The sequence below is a fragment of the Podarcis erhardii genome, assembly GCF_964252035.2.
Source record: "Podarcis erhardii genome assembly, chromosome: 14".
NCBI classification, from domain to species: Eukaryota; Metazoa; Chordata; class Lepidosauria; order Squamata; family Lacertidae; genus Podarcis; species Podarcis erhardii.
In genome coordinates, this window is record NC_138503.1 from 3,161,804 (window position 1) to 3,179,694 (window position 17,891).

Genomic DNA, 17,891 nt, shown 5'->3' on the forward strand with positions numbered 1-17,891 from the left:
GGGTTACTGGGCCCTGGAGGAGGCTCACCTGTAGCCACTGAGTCCTCAAGCCCCTCTGGGGCCTGAAGGATTTCACCTGGGGCCAGCTCCTGGTGCTCTGCCACAGGTGCAGGCTCTTCAGCATCTAGGCCTTGCCCCAGTTCAGCCGGCCCTGGAGGCGGGGACTCCTGTGCAGGCTGGGATTCCTCTGGTTCATCCTCTGAATCGGAATCCCAGGCCATCACACATTGAAAATTCGGATTAAAAAGAACAACCTGTGAGTAATTGGAAACTGGACTTAAAAAGGGAAAAAAATTTAAATTCGGAGCGAGCGGGGGAGGTGCAAAAAGGAAGTCCGTCTCCCCCCTGTCGTAGAGGATTTAAAGCAAAGGATTTAACAACTAAGATCGAGTGCTACCTTAGTTTGATAAAGTTACTAATTTCACGATGGAAAATTATAAGACTGGGCTGGAGGAGAAAAGTAGAACGTGAGCTAAAATGCAACCCCCCCCCCCCGGGAACCGGGAGCGATCCGCGAGAGCGCCGGGAGAGGAGAAACAGAGGCTTTGACAGCTGTCAAAGGAGCTGTCAAAGCTGAAGAATAAGGAGACTTCCGGGTTAGCGCGAACGGCTAATGGCGGATTCCCTCCGAGCTCCGGAGGGAATCGGCTCTGCTGAGGACGGGTCTTGCCGTGCCGGCGACACGGGGACCCTCAGAAACCGCAGGCGCGGAAGCCTGCGGACTTGGTGACTCGGTGGGCACCTTAAGCGCCCTCCCCGACCCACGAAGAGCCTTTTTAAAGGCTGCGGAGAGGGTACGGAGAGTGGCGTGGTGCTGAGAGTAGACCGCTACCTCAGTAGAGCGAAGCCGCAAGCCATGGCCGGAGAGCGCTGACTTTCTTCCCAAAATTTGGACTGGATAACAAAGGACCCGTGAGTAGTGGAATTTGGACTTTAAAAATTTTATCCTGTGAATTCGGCACGATCGGGGGATGTGTTAAAGGGAAGTCCGCACCCCCTCTACTTATAGACGTTTCAAAGCAAGGAACGGAGATTTAAGGCGGAATGAATACTGTTTTGATGATTTAAAAGTTTCTCACAAATTTGATAGAACAAGATTTTTGTGCTGGAGAGAAAGGGAATTTGGAACTTTGTGTGTATCCCCCCCAAAAAACCCGGGAGTGTCCTATTTGGGTCCCGGAGGAAGAAGTGAAAGGAGTTTGACAGCTGTCAAAGAAGCTGTCAAACGGGCGGACAAAGTAAAGAATTTTGCTATTTAATAACTCTTGGAATTAAAGCTGATACATTTGGACTGAGGCGATTGGAAACAAAGTATTTTTATCAAAGTATTGATAATAACAAAGTAACAGATTATTGGAAAAGGACTACTAAATAACTGAAAGCCCCCTAGGGGGAATTAGCGACATTACAATGGCTGCAGAGGGAAAATTACTGGCGGAGATAGAAAAAATGTTCTTTCTCGTGGGAATCCTGCAGGAGCAGAGTATGGCTCTGAGTAAAGTTTTTATGACCTTGAATCCTGAAACAAACAACTCTGCTGAATGCACAAAGGAGATGTATGATAAAAATTCTGCAGCTGAGCAGGAAGAGATGCCTTTGGAATTGACAGAGAAAAAAGAAGGAGTTCAGACACTACAAGTGGAAAACATCAACCAGGAATCTGCAGCGTTAGAGTATGAGCAAGAAGACTTTTGGATTACAGACCTGCGAAAGATGAGAAAGAAGAAGAGAGAAGCCCCTGGAGTACTTGGAATATTAAAACTAGAAAGAACAAAGCAATATGATTGGGACTTTTCTCTTGAGTATGGAAAACTAGATGGCCTTTCGCAGCAAACACTCTTCAACATTCTGAATGAAAGAAAATATGATCTGACTCTGACTGAACTCCTTCGGGGTCTTAGGACCATCAAAGAGGACTACCAATATAGCTGGCAGAGAGGGACTGACAGAGAATCAGACGCCTCGGACGTGAGGAATCCGGGCTAGAAATATTTTTTGTTTGTTTTCTGGACATTTGTCTAGGAAGGGACAGAAACCGGGGCAGGGGGGGGAGAGAATAGAATTATAAAATGTTATGTTTTGTTTTACTTGGTCAATGTGACCTATAATTAATATAATAAAGGGAAAATTTGTGAAGGGGAAGTTAGATCGACCTTAAAAAAAAAAGAAATTAATGATTATAAGAGAATTGGATAGTTGAATATAGATAAACAAAAGAATTTAATTTTTAAAAGCAATGTGAATATCTTTAAGAGGTTAGACAAGAACTTGCTGAATTAATTGTGGAAATGGGATGTAAGAGGAGGGGGTGGGGGGAAGTCAACGAAAGTGGGTAAAGAAACTTAGGGTATGTAATTGTATTTGTGTGTTTGTCTGTCTTTGTCTTTGTGTGTGTGTCTGTTGTTATAAAATGTAAAAACCCAATAAAAATTATTTATAAAAAAAAAAAAAAACAAAAACAAAGCTGAAGAATAAAAAGAGAACTTTGTTATGAGGACTTTGCCGGTTATATTTGTTACAAATTAGATATAAATTGTTTAAAACAAGGAATAACAAGTTACTTTGACTGTTGGGTGCGATCTGGAAGGAAACTGAGTTACTATAATCCCTCTAGAGGGGCTGTGGGACACTACAAGTATTGCTGGCATGGAATTTGAATTGGACTTTTTATCTCCTGGGAAACTGCAGAAATGGAACACTATTTTGTCTACAGAGGTCTCTACACTAAAGGAGACAATAGATTTATCTATTGAAGAATGGAAGGGACTTGACGTAAAGTTTTGTTCCTGAATAACAAAGCCTCTGTAGGGGATTTAGAAGCTTTTGGAATTGGAACATTTTTGCAGGAGAGCAGGAAAAGAAACTAGAGGAAAGTGAGGAGAGAGAATAATAAGAACAACATGAACAACAAGAATTGGATAAAGCTGGAAGCGGGAACATTTGGGACATCCAGATTTGAAAGGTCTAAAGAAACAAAATTGGAGTTTTTACTCTTAAATACAGAGATCTGGATGGAAAAAATGGACCTTTTTGAGATAGAGTTTTTCCAAGATTGGACGCTCGAAACTAAAGATGATCAAAAAGACGGCAAAGACTATTAAAAAGACGGCAAAGTGGACTTGTGAAGGATTTCGGCCTAGATGTGGGATCTCCAGGATGACAACAGGCATTGATGGACATTGGGGAACGCAACCGGGAAAGGGGGGAGGGAAATTTGGAATCCAAAGGGTGTTAAATTATACTTTATTCTTTTTTCTATTTTCTTTTATTTTAATCTGTTCTGCATATTAAAGAGGGGAACTCGTGGAAGGGAGCGGGGTCGATTTTAGGGGATGGAAAAACATTCTTAACATTGGGTTAATTATAATAAGTTTAAAATTTGGGGTAAGAACTTGCTGAATCTATTTGAAGGAATTGGAATACAAGAGGGGGTGGGGTGGGGAAGTCCTGGAAAGATGCTAATGAAAATAAGGTTATATAATGGATGTTTTATTTCTTTTCTTTTTTCTGTTATATTTGAAAATGTTCAATAAATATTATTTAAAAAAAAGAAAGAAAGAAAGCAGCTGTTCTGACTGGGCAGCGGGCCAATTCTTTAAGTGTTATGGCTTCATAAAATATTTGACTGCTGTCAGTTGAAAGTATTTTATCACTTGGCTAAATGGCAGGCCAGCTCTGGAGAAGGAGGCGAAACCTTCAGAATGCAAAAGCATTTGTTATCTGAAAGGGTTCTCCCAAAGGCTTCTGCATAAAAGGCTGCTCTGCATATACATACAAGAGGGTGGTTAAAACATCAGATAGCCATGAAAATGTGATACAGTGCTGTTTTGCAGAATGGTCTTGCAAGGTCGGCCAGTGTTGTGCCTGGGGTTGAGAAGACTGTTACTTGCCTGGCATCTCTTCAGTTGTAGGAATAGGAAGTGTGAAATTCGGGGAAGAGGGAGAACACACACACTTTCACACACTCCAACATTCTTTGCCTGCTATCTTGCTCTCCTTTCTTTTTTAAATATGACCTTACACTTTCAGCTAGAGCGCTTATTTAATTGAGAGTATGTAGCTGCCCTGCCTTCTCTTGAACTGCCTCACCCTGTCATTTCACCTTCCTGAAAGCAATGCTGCATTACAGGATTATCAACCCTGGGACCGTTATCGTAACAGTAATAACAGGCTCTCCTAGCTATGTGAGCAAATTTAATTAACTGCAGAGAGAAATTCTCTGCTCTTCTCTGACTTGGCTGTCATCCAGAAATCTACATTAATGCAGTAACATTTCGGTAATAAGGGATAGCTTGTGCGAAAGTTGCAGGCAGACACTGCAGAACACCCTCCACAGACGAGCCTGCGCTGGGAGTTTATCCTTTGGGTGGTGGCACCTGTAGGGTGATTTTCAACACTCTGCGCTGTGCTTCAACTCCTCTAACCCCTGAGTCCAAATCTCTGCTCTGTTTGCCAGCCCTCATCCATTCCCTGAAAAGCTGCTGAAAATTTATGAATGTTGAGGTGTTAGGAAACAAATAGGGAAGTGAGTTTTCTGACACGCTTTTTCTTGGGTGACTGCCATAAACTTCCAGCACAATGATTGTTGAAATTCTGGAATTTGTGTGGCTCCAGAGAATGAAAGCTAATCTCTTGCAGGGCAGCGAATTCTCTAACACACCTCTGCTTTGTAAAACAGTTTGATATAAATGTATTATTGTAGCATTTTTTAATCTCTACATGTTTTTCTACAACAAGGGCTGCCAGGCATGTATTTACCTTTTAGCAGGTTGCCATTAATAATAGCCTGTCCTGTTTAATACACCCAGATGCTTAAGTGATTACAAACAAGTCTGGAAGTAATTTTTTTTGCTCTTTATATCTTAGTTTAGCTGTTCTGATTCTGAACATTCAGTGAGGTTTCACGTGTGCCCATGCACCCACCTACCCACACAATTCATGTGGAAGCCACCGCATTCATGTGGGTTTGTAAGAGAGAATGCAAACGTGTTTGGATGTCATAGCTCAAGTGGCGGCTGGCAACCATTGGAACTGGCGGGGTAATGCGCAAGGCAGCTAATGCGAGAGAGAGCTGGGGGTCCCTGGAGACAGAGTCTACTGTTTCTGGCTTTCTGCCCATCTCTCCCCTAAAAACCTAAGCAATGGGCACCTAAGTGATGATCGATGCTAAAGAGAAATGCTGGAAGTGTTGTATGAGTCATGTGATTTTTTTCCAGTTCTGCTCATGCCAACAGAAATGGATGGAGTGTCCTACAAGAGGAAATGTATTAATATGGCTTTGGGGGACACAGGACTGATGGGATAAAGATCTGGGTTTGGGATTGCAAATAAATAATGGTACAACTCTGCCCCACCTTGCTCTAGTGACTGGCCTCCCCCGAGTGGTAAAGTGCAAGCTCTGCATGCAGAAAGTCCCAAGTTCAGGCCCTACTCTTTCAAAGTCTTGCTGTGAAAGATCCCTGCCTGAAATCCTTGCCTGAAATCCCTTCCCGTCAGAATCAACAAAACTAAGCTAGATGGACCAATGATATAAAAAGTCCAGTATTTTTATGCCAATGTCTATATAAGGATTTGTATGCATAAAGAAAACAAAAGCAACAAAGAGAGGGGGGGACCCCAGCCAAATATATTTATGCAATTCTGTCCCATGGTTACATAATCAAAAAAGTTGTTAGTGTGTGATGTCGTATTTTAATTTTACTACTTTTGAGGGGCGCTGTCCAGAGTGGCTGGGGCAACCCAGTTAGGTGTGTGGCATGTAAATTATTATTATTATTATTATTATTATTATTATTATTATTATTATTATTATTACTATTACTATTATTACTATTACTATTACTATTACTATTATTATTTTCCTGCTAAAGTCGACCCTGGCTGTTCTCTCCCTCAAAGGGGGTAAAGGACCAACAGCTGAGAGAAACTGGCAAGGAGCCCTGATCTGGTTCAGGAGCATGTTCTGGAATGGAGTCCTGTGGTTGCTTTTCCTTCAAAATAAAAATGATCAATTTAGGTACACTACTTTTTTTTTTTAAGACCACATTTATTGGAACACAGGGGGAGCCAAAGTGGTGCCATTCAGCTGTTGTTGGACTAACTCCCATCAGTCCCCAAACCAGCCAGTGATCAGGGATGATGGCAGTTGTAGTCCAACAACATCTGTAGGGCACCATGTTGGCTGCCCCCCCTTTACTCTTACTGCATTTTCTCTGGTGGTCTAGATGGGACCAACTACAATTGCTAATTTCAATGGCAGACATGCCCTTTGCCTTTCAGTTAACCCTTCTGGCATAATTTCAGGTGCTGCTCTCTGGACTGATCGGTGTTGTCTCATGGAAAAGGCCTCTCTCTCTTGTGGTAAGTAAAAATTCTTTTGTCTAGATAAAATAAAGGATGTCAATCTTTGCATGGTGCATAACTAATTTGTGGTATTCATAGTCCCATTAAATGATATTGTCATTTGAAAGGCAATGAGTCAGATTCATGGAGGATAATCCAGATGGGTCAGTCAGTGATTATTTGTTGCATTAGCTAAATGGATCCCTCATGGAGTCCTAGAGATGGAGCAGGAGCGGAGAACCTGTGATCATCTAGATGTTGCTGGACTACAACTCCCATCATCCCTGACCACAGGCCATATTGTGGGACTTTGGGAGTTCAGCAACATCTGGAGGGGTCACTGGCTTCTCACCCTTGAGTGAGAAGGCACCTGGATCATACATGATACAGGCTGTGCAGAGTTAGAATATCCTCAACAGATGGCTCCCCAGTCTTCACTTGAAGACCTCCAGTGAGGGAGAGCCCACCATTGCTCTAGGTCAGGGATGCAGAACCAGATCTCATTGGAATGCAGCTCCCATCATCCCTGAGCATTGGCCATGCAATCTGGGGCTGATGGGATCCAGAAACATCTGGAAGGCCGCATGTACTCTATCCTGGCACTAGGCAATTGATTGCATTGTCAAATTGCTCCTACCAACAATACCTTACTTCTACTTTTCAATCAAATTTTACCTTCTTGTAATTTAAGCCCATTATATGTATTCATCCCTCTGGGGCAGCAGCCGAGAACAAGTCTTTGTTCTGTTTTGTGTGACAGCCCTTCAGAGATTTGAAGCGTGTCTGATGTTCAGAGGCAGAGGACACGAAATCCCAGCAACCACGGCACGGGAGAGAGTTGTCCCATTCTTCTGTGCTTCCCAGAAGCATCTGGTTGGCCACTGTGAAAATTAGGATTGTGGACAAGATGGACCTTTGGTCTGACTCACCTGGGCTCTTCATATGTACTTCTGAATCACGCCATCTGAATATTAGCAACTTTTAAATCAAGTCTGAACCCCACCTTTGGACTTTGTCAGTTTCTTTTCGAAAAAAAATCCAGTTAAATCCTCTCTTTTTGGGGTAGCATCATTAGTTGCCTGCCAACATCTTCCTAAAAACCAGCTTTGTTAAGCAAGATGCCAATTAAGGACTAAACACTTCTTATTAGGCATGTTCATTAAACAGCCAGTGAAAAGATATGGGAAGCGGCTCTTGTCTTTCACACAATTAATTTGGTATAAATTCACAGACATTAATGGAATGGTTCTGTGAGGAATATCTCTGCCAAAGGTGTTTATATACTGAGATTGCAATGTTAATTGAAATGAATGCTATTCATTAATTAACTAAATAGGAAGAAGGATATTTTGAAAACCACTTTCCAGCAAAGGGGAAAAAAACCCAAGCAAAGTGCTTTTCTGCTTTTCACCTCCTTTAAATTGTGTACCTTCTCTGTACTTCCAACTCCCACTTCACATTCAGCTAAGAGTTTGTGATAGTTTGTGCCCTGTGCTCAAATACTGATGGATCCAGACAGTTGTTAATGTCTTCACTGTGGAGGCCAGTTTGCTGAGGAATTCATATACCATTTAGTAGTTTTCCCTTAATCCAAGGCAGGCCGTAGCCTCTGCTGAATAATTTATCTTGCTTCAGCTTGTTGAGGAAGCCCTCTGTTGTGCAACACTGGAACTCATCTGCCCCCTAGTGCATGTGCCCTTGTCCCTACTGGACAGAGAATATTGGGTACAGTCCTAAAATTTGACACCGGGATAACCAGCAGGTCAAGGGAAAGGGTTCTAACTCAGTCGCCTTTCATACATCTGGTTATTATCCATAGGGAGTTGTTTTCTATGGAGATGCATCTAGTTGCGTGAGCCCCACTCCCTCGATACAGGGGTGCCTTTCTTTTCAGCCGCATCCCAGGGCTTGTGCCCTGTTGTAGGGATAGGGGAGAAATTAGATTCAGTTCATGTTTAAAGGCTAGTCTATCTGAGTCATAGTTTCTAAAACAATTATTCTTCTAAATTTATCTGAATTTTGCAATACAGTCCACAATAATGTAAGTGTGCACAAAAGCATATATTTTAGTATTTTAAGAATGCACAAATGTGTATGTGAGGAGCATTTTACAGTAAAAATTTGATTAATTTATTTGAGGATTTTTTTAAAAAATCACAAATTGATGTGGAAATGTAGAGAACTGAATTTCAGATTTGAAAAATGAGAAACCCAAAATGAATAGATCCCTGCCCTGTTGTTAACCACCTTTATGATTCTTGTGACGTGAGAAACAGCTTGTTTTCTTTCTGAAGGAATTGAACTCCAGGGCCCTTACCTTCCACTGCGCTCTCTGGCAGAATACATTTCACCCTGTGCAACATGAAATTACCATAGAATGCCAAGATCCTTTTTAATTGGCCTGGTCAGCATTTTTGTACTTGCTGGGTCTGAACTGATATGCTATAAAATCTTAAGACTTCAGTAATGCATTCAGTTGCACACCAGTCTTATTGATTGCAGCAGGACTGGAAGGATGAAGAAGCAAACACAGGATTGGGGCCAAATACTTCCCCCCTGTTTGTTTGTTTGTTTGTTTGTTTGTTTGTTTGTTTAAATGTTTTATGTCTCACCTGCTGATCCTATGAGGATCCTACAGAGTCAGATTCAACAAAAGCAACTCATTATCTAAATGGGCATGTCCTCGCCAGCCTTTGAACGATGCCAAGTGGGGTGAGGTTGGCAGCCTTGCTAGGCAAAGAGTTCCAACACAGAGAAGGCCCTACAGCCACCATAGAATCCTAGACTCGTGCTGGAAGGGATCCCCGAGGGTCATCTAGTCCAACCCCCTGCAATGAAGGAATCTCAACTAATGCTTGGTCATCCAAGCTTGCTTTAAAGCATCCAAGGAAGGAGAGTCCACCACCTTCCAAGGCAGTTCGTTCCCCTGTCAAACAGCTCTTGCTGTCAGAAAGGCCTTCCTGACGTTTAGTCAGACTCTCCTTTCTTGTGCTCCATGTAAGCAGAATCTGCTTCCAATCTAATTAAGGTTCCCCTCCACTAAAAAACCCCTCCAATTAAAAACATACTGGACGCTAACCCGTATACCACTCTGGCTGACCTAGCTGACTCTGCCTATTGTTGGCTCTGGCTCCATCTACTGTTGGTCTTCCTGCCTTATATACCAGTCTCAGTGGGCACCAGCCAACACTGATCTCAAAGATGAAGCCCCAGAGGAAGCAGGAGAACCTGGATGTGTCTAGAGTCCTGGATGGACCGTTCGATGTGGCTAGTGGAGCCTGTTTTGACTTGTCAGACCAGAAATTCTGTAGGCTTGTTCAGAGGGTTTGATCTGGCTGGTCACCCACTTGTTCAGCTAGCTAGAATATGGAAGGACACTTCAGGCTTCAGACCAAGTTGTTCTGTGTGCACGAGTCCTGGTGTTTTAAAATCTGTGTAGCAGGAAGGAAAGAGGGAAATGTCATGTTCCCTTATTGCAGCAGTTTCACGGTTAGGAGTAGAGCCTCTGCTGGATCTTCCTTCCCTTGTAGGCAGCTGCTGCAGACATGAAGGAAGCCAGTTTCAGCCCTGTAGATCCCCTCTTAATGAGCCTGATTGCTTAGTTTAAAATCCAGCTCCAGGGTAAACTCCTGCAAATCACATAAAGCTCAGCATTTCTTTAAAAAAAAACCTGTCAAGATTTTTTGGGAGGGGTTAAATATAAAATAAACTTCTGTTCACCACCTTAAGAGAGCGTCAGCATTTTTCTTCATATCCTTTTTGGCCTCTGAAGGGATAAACTCTCAGAATTGGCATGTGCCATATCATTTGGATGGAACAGAACCCTCAAGGTGCAACTGGAAAATGAGTTTTCTGAATCAGTTATGATCACTGACACATTTTTATGCTAATTATTAACTTCTGAGTCACCCTTATTTTTTGGGGGTGGGGAGGGGGAGAGAGAGAGAGAGAGAGAGAGAGAGAGAGAGAGAGAGAGAAGACCCTCAATGGAATTGTTAAAGCTGTGGCAGAGGTTACTGTAGAGAGAATGTGTTCCTCTCTACATGAAGTTGAAGCAGCTGAAGAAGGCAGGTGATTAGCTGTGGAAGGAGCTTATCAGAGCTTGCAGGGCAGCAGCTGAAGAAGGAGCAAAAAGGGTTTTCTCCTGTGTGTCTTTCTTGTGGCTGATTAGCTGCTCTCCCTGTGCAAAGGTCAGATGGGGCAGGGTTTCTGTTGAGGCAGGTGATTAGCTGTGGGAGGAGCTTATCAGAGCTTGCAGGGCAGCGGCTGAAGAAGGAGGAAAAAGGTGTTTCTTGTGTGTGTGTTTCTTGTGGCTGATTAGCTGCTCTCCCTGTGCAAGGGTCAGAGGGGGCAGGGTTTCTGTTGAGGCAGGTGATTAGCTGTGGGAGGAGCTTATCAGAGCTTGCAGGGCATCTTTTAGATTTAGGGGAGCTAGTCTCAAACGTTTGTTGGGGGAGACCTAGGGGTTTTTTTTGGGGGGGGGGGAGTTATTTGTCCTGTCTGCACGCTTCTTATGATGGAGGACCGCTGTAGCCAGCCCCAACGACACGTTCTCAAGATGGAGAGTGAGGGAACAGCTGCAGTCGCCTGCGGTTCCTGCACAATGTTTCCCATCTTGCCAAAGGTTGCAGGCAGCTTTACCTGCAGCAATTGCATGTTGATTGCCCTCTTAAAAGACAAAGTCCAGCAACTGGAGGAACGTGTAGCTACGCTCCAAAGAATTAGAGAGCTGGAGCTCTTCTTGGAAGCAACAAAGCACACCGTCTCCACCAAGGAGGAGACAAGGGACTCCCCTGAGAAGGAGGCTAGTTCACCAACACAGGAGCCAGATATATGGAGAAACGTGACTCAAAGAAGTAGGAAGCCCAGGGTTCGCTCTGATTGTTTAGGAATACACAATCGCTTTGAGGTCCTCTCCCCTAGCATGGAAGACGAAGAGCAGACTTCATTTGAGGATCTCTCCCTCATTACAGTCGATCAGGTATATTAAGACGAGCAGCAAAGTCAGTCCTCAGGGAATGTGCAGGCGACCTTGGAACGGACAGCTCACGGAAGAACCCCGACCAAACCTAAGAGGAGGCGTGTAGTGGTGATAGGGGATTCCCTACTGAGGGGAACAGAAGCAGTGATCTGTGGGCCTGACAAGATGTCTCGGGAAGTGTGCTGTCTCCCCGGGGCTAAGATCCAAGATGTAACTGAACGACTGCGAGGAATCATAAAACCCACTGACAAATACCCCTTCCTCTTGGTTCATGTGGGAACCAATGACACTGCAAGTAATAGCCTCCAGAAGATCAAAAGAGACTATGAGGCTCTGGGCAGGAAATTGAAGCAATTAAATGCACAAATTGTCATCTCATCTGTCCTCCCAGTTGAACGACGTGGCCCAGGGAGAGAGGGAAAAATAGTGGAAGTGAACAGCTGGCTTCGCAAACAGCACGCAGACCAAGTGGTGGGAGGAAAAAATCCTTAAATAAGAGACACGGGGGAATGATTCATGGACTTCAATGTCTGTACACTAATGCGCAAAGCATGGGAAATAAACAAGATGAGCTTGAGCTCTTGGTACAGCAAACTAAATATGACATAATAGGCATCACTGAAACCTGGTGGGATAAGTCCCACGATTGGAATGTAATAATGGAGGGATACAATCTATTTCAGAGAAACAGACCAGACAAGAAAGGAGGAGGAGTGGCGTTATATGTCAGGGATGTGTATACCTGTGAAGAGATCCAAGATTTAGAACCTCAAAGCCAAAGTGAGAGCATTTGGGTCAAAATTAAGGGAGAGAAGAATAACAGGGACCTCATTGTGGGAGTTTACTATAGATCCCCAAGCCAAACGGAGGACATAGATGATGCCTTCCTGGAACAGATGGCCAAGCATGCAAAAGGAAGGGAGATAGTAGTAATGGGGGACTTCAGTTACCCGGATATTTGCTGGATGTCCAACTCAGCCAAGAGCATAAGGTCAAACAGATTCCTCACTGGCCTTGCAGACAAGTTCGTTGTCCAGAAAGTGGGAGAAGCAACAAGAGGAACAGCCATTTTAGACCTGGTCCTAACCAATGTTGATGACCTGGTTAGTGGGGTAGAAGTGGAAGGATCATTAGGCGCGAGTGATCATGCTCTTCTGAAGTTTACTATACAGCGGAAAGGAGCAGCCAAGCATACTAGGATTCAATTTCTTGACTTTAAGAAAGCCGACTTCATAAAACTTAGGGAAGTGCTGGGTGAGATCCCATGGACAGTAATACTAAAAGGAAAGGGAGTTCATGATGGCTGGGAGTTTGTTAAGAGGGAGATAGTAAAAGCACAACTTCAGGCAATACCAATGAGACGGAAACATGGAAGGTGCCTAAAGAAGCCAGGGTGGCTATCTAAAGAACTTTTAACTGAGTTAAGATTAAAAAAGGATGTGTACAAAAAATGGAAAAGGGGGGGGGGAACCACCAAAGAGGAATTCAAACAATAGCCAGCACGTGTAGACACAAAGTCAGAAAAGCTAAAGCACAGAATGAACTCAGGCTTGCTAAAGAGGTTAAAAGCAACAAAAAAGGCTTTTATGGGTATGTTCGTAGCAAAAGGAAGAACAAAGAAACAGTGGGGTCACTCAGAGGAGAAGATGGTGAAATGCAAACAGGGGACACAGAAAGGGCTGAACTCCTCAATGCCTTCTTTGCCTCAGTCTTCTCCGATAAAGAAAACAATGCCCGACCTGAAGAATTTGGAGCAAATGATTCAGCAGAGGAAACACAGCCCAGAATAACTAAGGAGATAGTACAAGAATACTTGGCTAGTTTAGATGTATTCAAGTCTCCAGGGCCAGATGAACTGCATCCAAGAGTATTAAAAGAACTGGCAGATGTGATCTCAGAACCACTGGCAGTCATCTTTGAGAATTCCTGGAGAACAGGCGAAGTCCCGGCAGACTGGAGGAGGGCAAATGTTGTCCCTATTTTCAAAAAGGGGGAAAGAGAGGACCCAAATAATTATCGCCCAGTCAGTCTGACATCAATACCAGGGAAGATTCTGGAGCAGATCATTAAGCAAACAGTCTGTGAGCACCTAGAAAGGAATGCTGTGATCACCAATAGTCAGCATGGATTTCTGAAAAATAAGTCATGTCAGACTAACCTGATCTCGTTTTTTGACAGAATTACAAGCCTGGTAGATGAAGGGAACGCAGTGGATGTAGCCTACCTTGATTTCAGCAAGGCATTTGACAAGGTGCCCCATGATATTCTTGTAAAGAAGCTGGTAAAATGCGGTCTTGACTATGCTACCACTCAGTGGATTTGTAACTGGCTGACTGACCGAACCCAAAGGGTGCTCATCAATGGTTCCTCTTCATCCTGGAGAAGAGTGACTAGTGGGATGCCACAGGGTTCTGTCTTGGGCCCGGTCTTATTCAACAGCTTTATCAACGACTTGGATGATGGACTCAAGTGCATCCTGATCAAATTTGCAGATGACACCAAACTGGGAGGGGTGGCTAACACCCCAGAGGACAGGATCACACTTCAAAACGACCTTGACAGATTAGAGAACTGGGCCAAAACGGAAGAGAGAGTGGCAAGATGGCGACGAAGGTAGCAGCCTAGTTAACCTCGTCTGCTTTTAGATATAGTTTTAAGTAGTTTTAAGTAGTTTTTTCAAACCCTTTGGGGGTTTATCTTTTATCTTATCTTTTAATTGTAATGAGTTAGTGGCTGCGTCATCTCCTCAACACTGCCTTCGCTTTTCTTAGCATTAGCGTTTTTATTGTTTTATTGTTTTATCACCGGACTCGAGCTTTAGTCTTGCTGCCTTGCCGCACCCCCCGCCGTACTTTGGTGCTGTGGAGCTGAGTAATCTCTTGAAACGAGTGAGAGGGGAAGGAAAAGAGGTCTGGCCTGACTCCCCTGCCGTGAAGGGACCCCGTCACTGAGAAAGAAAAAACTCAAGGTGGGTGATCGGAAACACCGTAAAATGGGGTTGAAACTCACTCTAATGCTTGACAAACCCTATCATCTCCCTGCATAAAGGGCCATCTGCATGCTAATGTGTTTTATTGCCTCTGAGTTGCTCATACTGTAAATATTCAAATAGGTAGGCAATGTTTCTCTTCTTTTCTCTCCTGGTATTCTACAACCAGACAGGCTGGATGTAGGTGGTGGCAGAGCTAAAACACTTGCAAAGCAATGGAGGGCAATTGTGCTCATGTCCTGCCTTTCTGCTTGGCCACTTTCCAATGATGTCATAGGAGTCAACTCCTAGGGGCTGAGGTCCCTTTGGCCTCCCCATAAAATATTTGAGGGGGTTGCAAGGAGAGAAAATTGTAATTATTGGGACATATGCACCAAATGCGAGAAAATCAGAATTTTATAAGGAATTAGAAGAGAAAATGTTTGAGTTGATGGATCAAAAATAATCCTAATGGAGTAGTCTCACCTGATACAGACAGATCAACAAAGAAATTGGGCTCGTAAGGGAGGAAAAAACCTAGAATAAAATATGGATTGGATTGGATTGATCTTTATTACGGCCATTGGCCCGTTACTCGACAGTTTCCCATACCAACATATTATACTTAGCCCTCCAAATTTAAAATCGCCAACACTTACAAAAGACAAAAAGGAACCGAAGCAAAACAAAATAAAATATGAACTATTAACAGATGCAAAACAAAGAGGGGGATTCTCACTGCCAGATTTGAAATTATAATATGAGGCGTCCTGTCTTTGCTGGTTTCCGGAGTGGATACAATTAAAGAATGTGGATGCATTAGATTTAGAAGGACATGACAATAGATTTGGTTGACATGCTTACCTATGGTATGACCTAAAGGTTCATAAGGGGTTCCTGAATCACATTGTAAGGAAATGAATTTATGAAATATGGGGGAAAATACAATAATTTATTAGAGAATAAAACACCTTGGTGGCTTTCCCCATTGGAATCGATATCTGTGAAAAAAGTAAATACGGAAGACAACTGCGTTACTTATAAAGATCTGTTAACAGAGGCGAAAAATAAATTGAAGGTAAAAAACTATGGAGAAATAAAGCACCTGTTAACAGATTAGTTACAACACCACCAACTAAACAACATATTCAAAAGTGATAAGGAGAAAGGTTTTGGGAAGGAATTCTCAAAGTTTGAAAAAGAATTATTGGAAAATAATGAGAAATTATTATCAAGAATGTATAAGCTACTGTTGGAATGGGAGACGAAAGAGGAGATTAAAGATGTAATGATAAAATAGGCAAAGGATTTGGGACATAATCTACCACTTGAGTCATGGGGAAAGCTGTGGAAAGAGGATTTGAAATTCACAGTGTGTAGTTCATTGAAAGAAAATTACAGTGATACCTCCAGTTGCGCATGGGATCTGTTCTGGAGCTGCGGTCGGATCCCAATGAATTCGCAACTGGAGGTGCCTGTTCTGTGCATGTGCGTGCGGTGCGTAGAGTGCTTCTGTGCATGTGCATACGGCGAAACCTGGAAAAATGTTTCCGGGTTTGCCGCATGCGTAACCCAAAGGATACGTATCCAGAGGTGTGCGTATCCAGAGGTACCACTGTATATGAAAATGATGTATCGTTGGTATCTAACTCTGGTAAAGATTGCAAAGATGTATAAAAATTCCTCCAAAATATTTTGGAAATGTAAAGATAATGAAGGTTCATTTATACATATGTGGTGGACTTGTAAAAAGGCAAAGAACTTCTAGGAAATGATATATAATGAATTTTTAAAAAACGTTTAAGATAACTTTTCATAAAAAAACTAAAAGCCTTTTTGCTTGGAATAATGGGGGAAGAAATACCTAAGAACCTAAAGAGACTATTTATGTCTGCCACCATGACTGCTAGAATGTTATTTGCCGAAAAGTGGAAAGAAGAAGGTGTCCCAACAAAGGAAGAATGGATAACTAGTATGATAAAAGGTAAAGGTACCCCTGCCCGTACGGGCCAGTCGTGACCGACTCTAGGGTTGCGCGCCCATCTCACTTAAGAGGCCGGGGGCCAGCGCTGTCCGGAGACACTTCCGGGTCACGTGGCCAGCGTGACAAAGCTGCTCTGGTGAGCCAGCACCAGCGCAGCACACGGAAACGCCGTTACCTTCCCGCTATAAAGCGGTACCTATTTATCTACTTGCACTTTAGGGGTGCTTTCGAACTGCTAGGTGGGCAGGAGCTGGGACCGAACAACGGGAGCTCACCCCGCCGCGGGGATTCGAACCGCCGACCTTACGATCAGCAAGTCCTAGGCACTGAGGTTTTACCCACAGCGCCACCCGCGTCCCAACTAGTATGATAGACTATGCCAAAAAGGCAAAATGTACCGTGAAGATCAGGCATCAAGACGAGAAGAAGTTTATGCAAGAATGGGAAAAAAATAATAGATTACATTAAGGAACACTGTAAATATGTTAAAACATTAGGAGGGTTGATGTAGTATTTGTGAAGTATTTTGATAATTTAGTTAAAATTTAAGAATTGAAAATTAATTGGAAAAAGTAATTATATGCAAGGGAAAGAAATGTGAAATTTGGAAACCAGGGGTGGGTGGAGGGAAGTCAGATAAGATGAATTTGGTGTTAAGATGAATGAAAAAAAATGTTGAATTTAAAAAAAAAGGGAAATAAAAATAATAATCAACTTTTTTTAGGGGGTCGGTCCCCCACCCCCTTGATGGGGCATTGCCATTCAAATGGTGTGTGTGTGTCGTGTCATGTGATGGATTATGCAGGGTGGTGCTTACTTGAACCCCCCAATATTTGAGTCGTTGGCACCCCTGACTGATGTGGAGAAAGAGAAGAGGGAGGAGTCCTGGCCGCTAGTCCCATCAGGGCTTGTGGCATCCAGTGAAGGTCAGAAGATCAGAGAAAAGAAAGTAGTTCTTCACGCAGCGCACAGTTAAAACTATGGCGCTCCCTCATACAAGATGCAGCAATGACTGCTTGGGGGCCTTTGAAAGAAGATGAGACAAATAGACGGAGTGTAAAGCTATCCATGGCAACTAAGCTGGATGCCTGATGTTCTCTCTCCCCGGCTGGAGGCCTCTGAATCCCTGTTTGCTGCAGATTACAAATGGGGAGAGCGCTGTTGCCCTCAGGGCCTGCTTGCGTCTGGTTGGCTGCGCTGGAAACAAAGTCCTGAACTCCATGGGCCTTTGGTCTGATCCAGCAACAAGGCTCTTCTTACGTTCTTAGGGCAGCCAAAGCCCCAGCTCCGCATGAGGCCCCCGGGAAGAATTCTCTCTGCACCCCCGATGCTACAGAGCTCCCCAAAACAGAGCTCACTCTCCAAAATGGCAGTTTGGCCCCTGGCTTCCCTTCCACCCACTCACACCCGCACTGGGAGGTTGCTTGTTGCCCCACCCAGAAGACTTCTTGAAGAAGCAGCTACGGAAGAAGCAGCTACGGAAAGCAGTGCTACTGAACATCAGTTACTGGGAGCCCCCAGAGGGTGGAGCGTTCTTGCGACCCCGGCCTACTTGCAGGTTTCCTTTGGGGCCCCTGGTGAGCCATTGAGAGAACAGGAGGCTGAACCAGATGGGC

The 17,891-nt window shown here is 43.7% G+C and overlaps 1 protein-coding gene across 2 annotated transcripts in view; it reads left to right on the top strand.

Moving 5' to 3' along the window:
- ENTREP2 (endosomal transmembrane epsin interactor 2) overlaps positions 1–17,891 on the top strand; it is a 221,469-nt gene that overhangs the window by 101,549 nt on the left and 102,029 nt on the right. For both annotated transcript variants that reach the window (XM_081838942.1, XM_081838941.1), the window contains exon 2: positions 6,304–6,360. In XM_081838942.1, the coding sequence (XP_081695068.1) occupies positions 6,304–6,360 (57 nt within the window). The remainder of the gene's footprint in view (positions 1–6,303; positions 6,361–17,891) is intronic.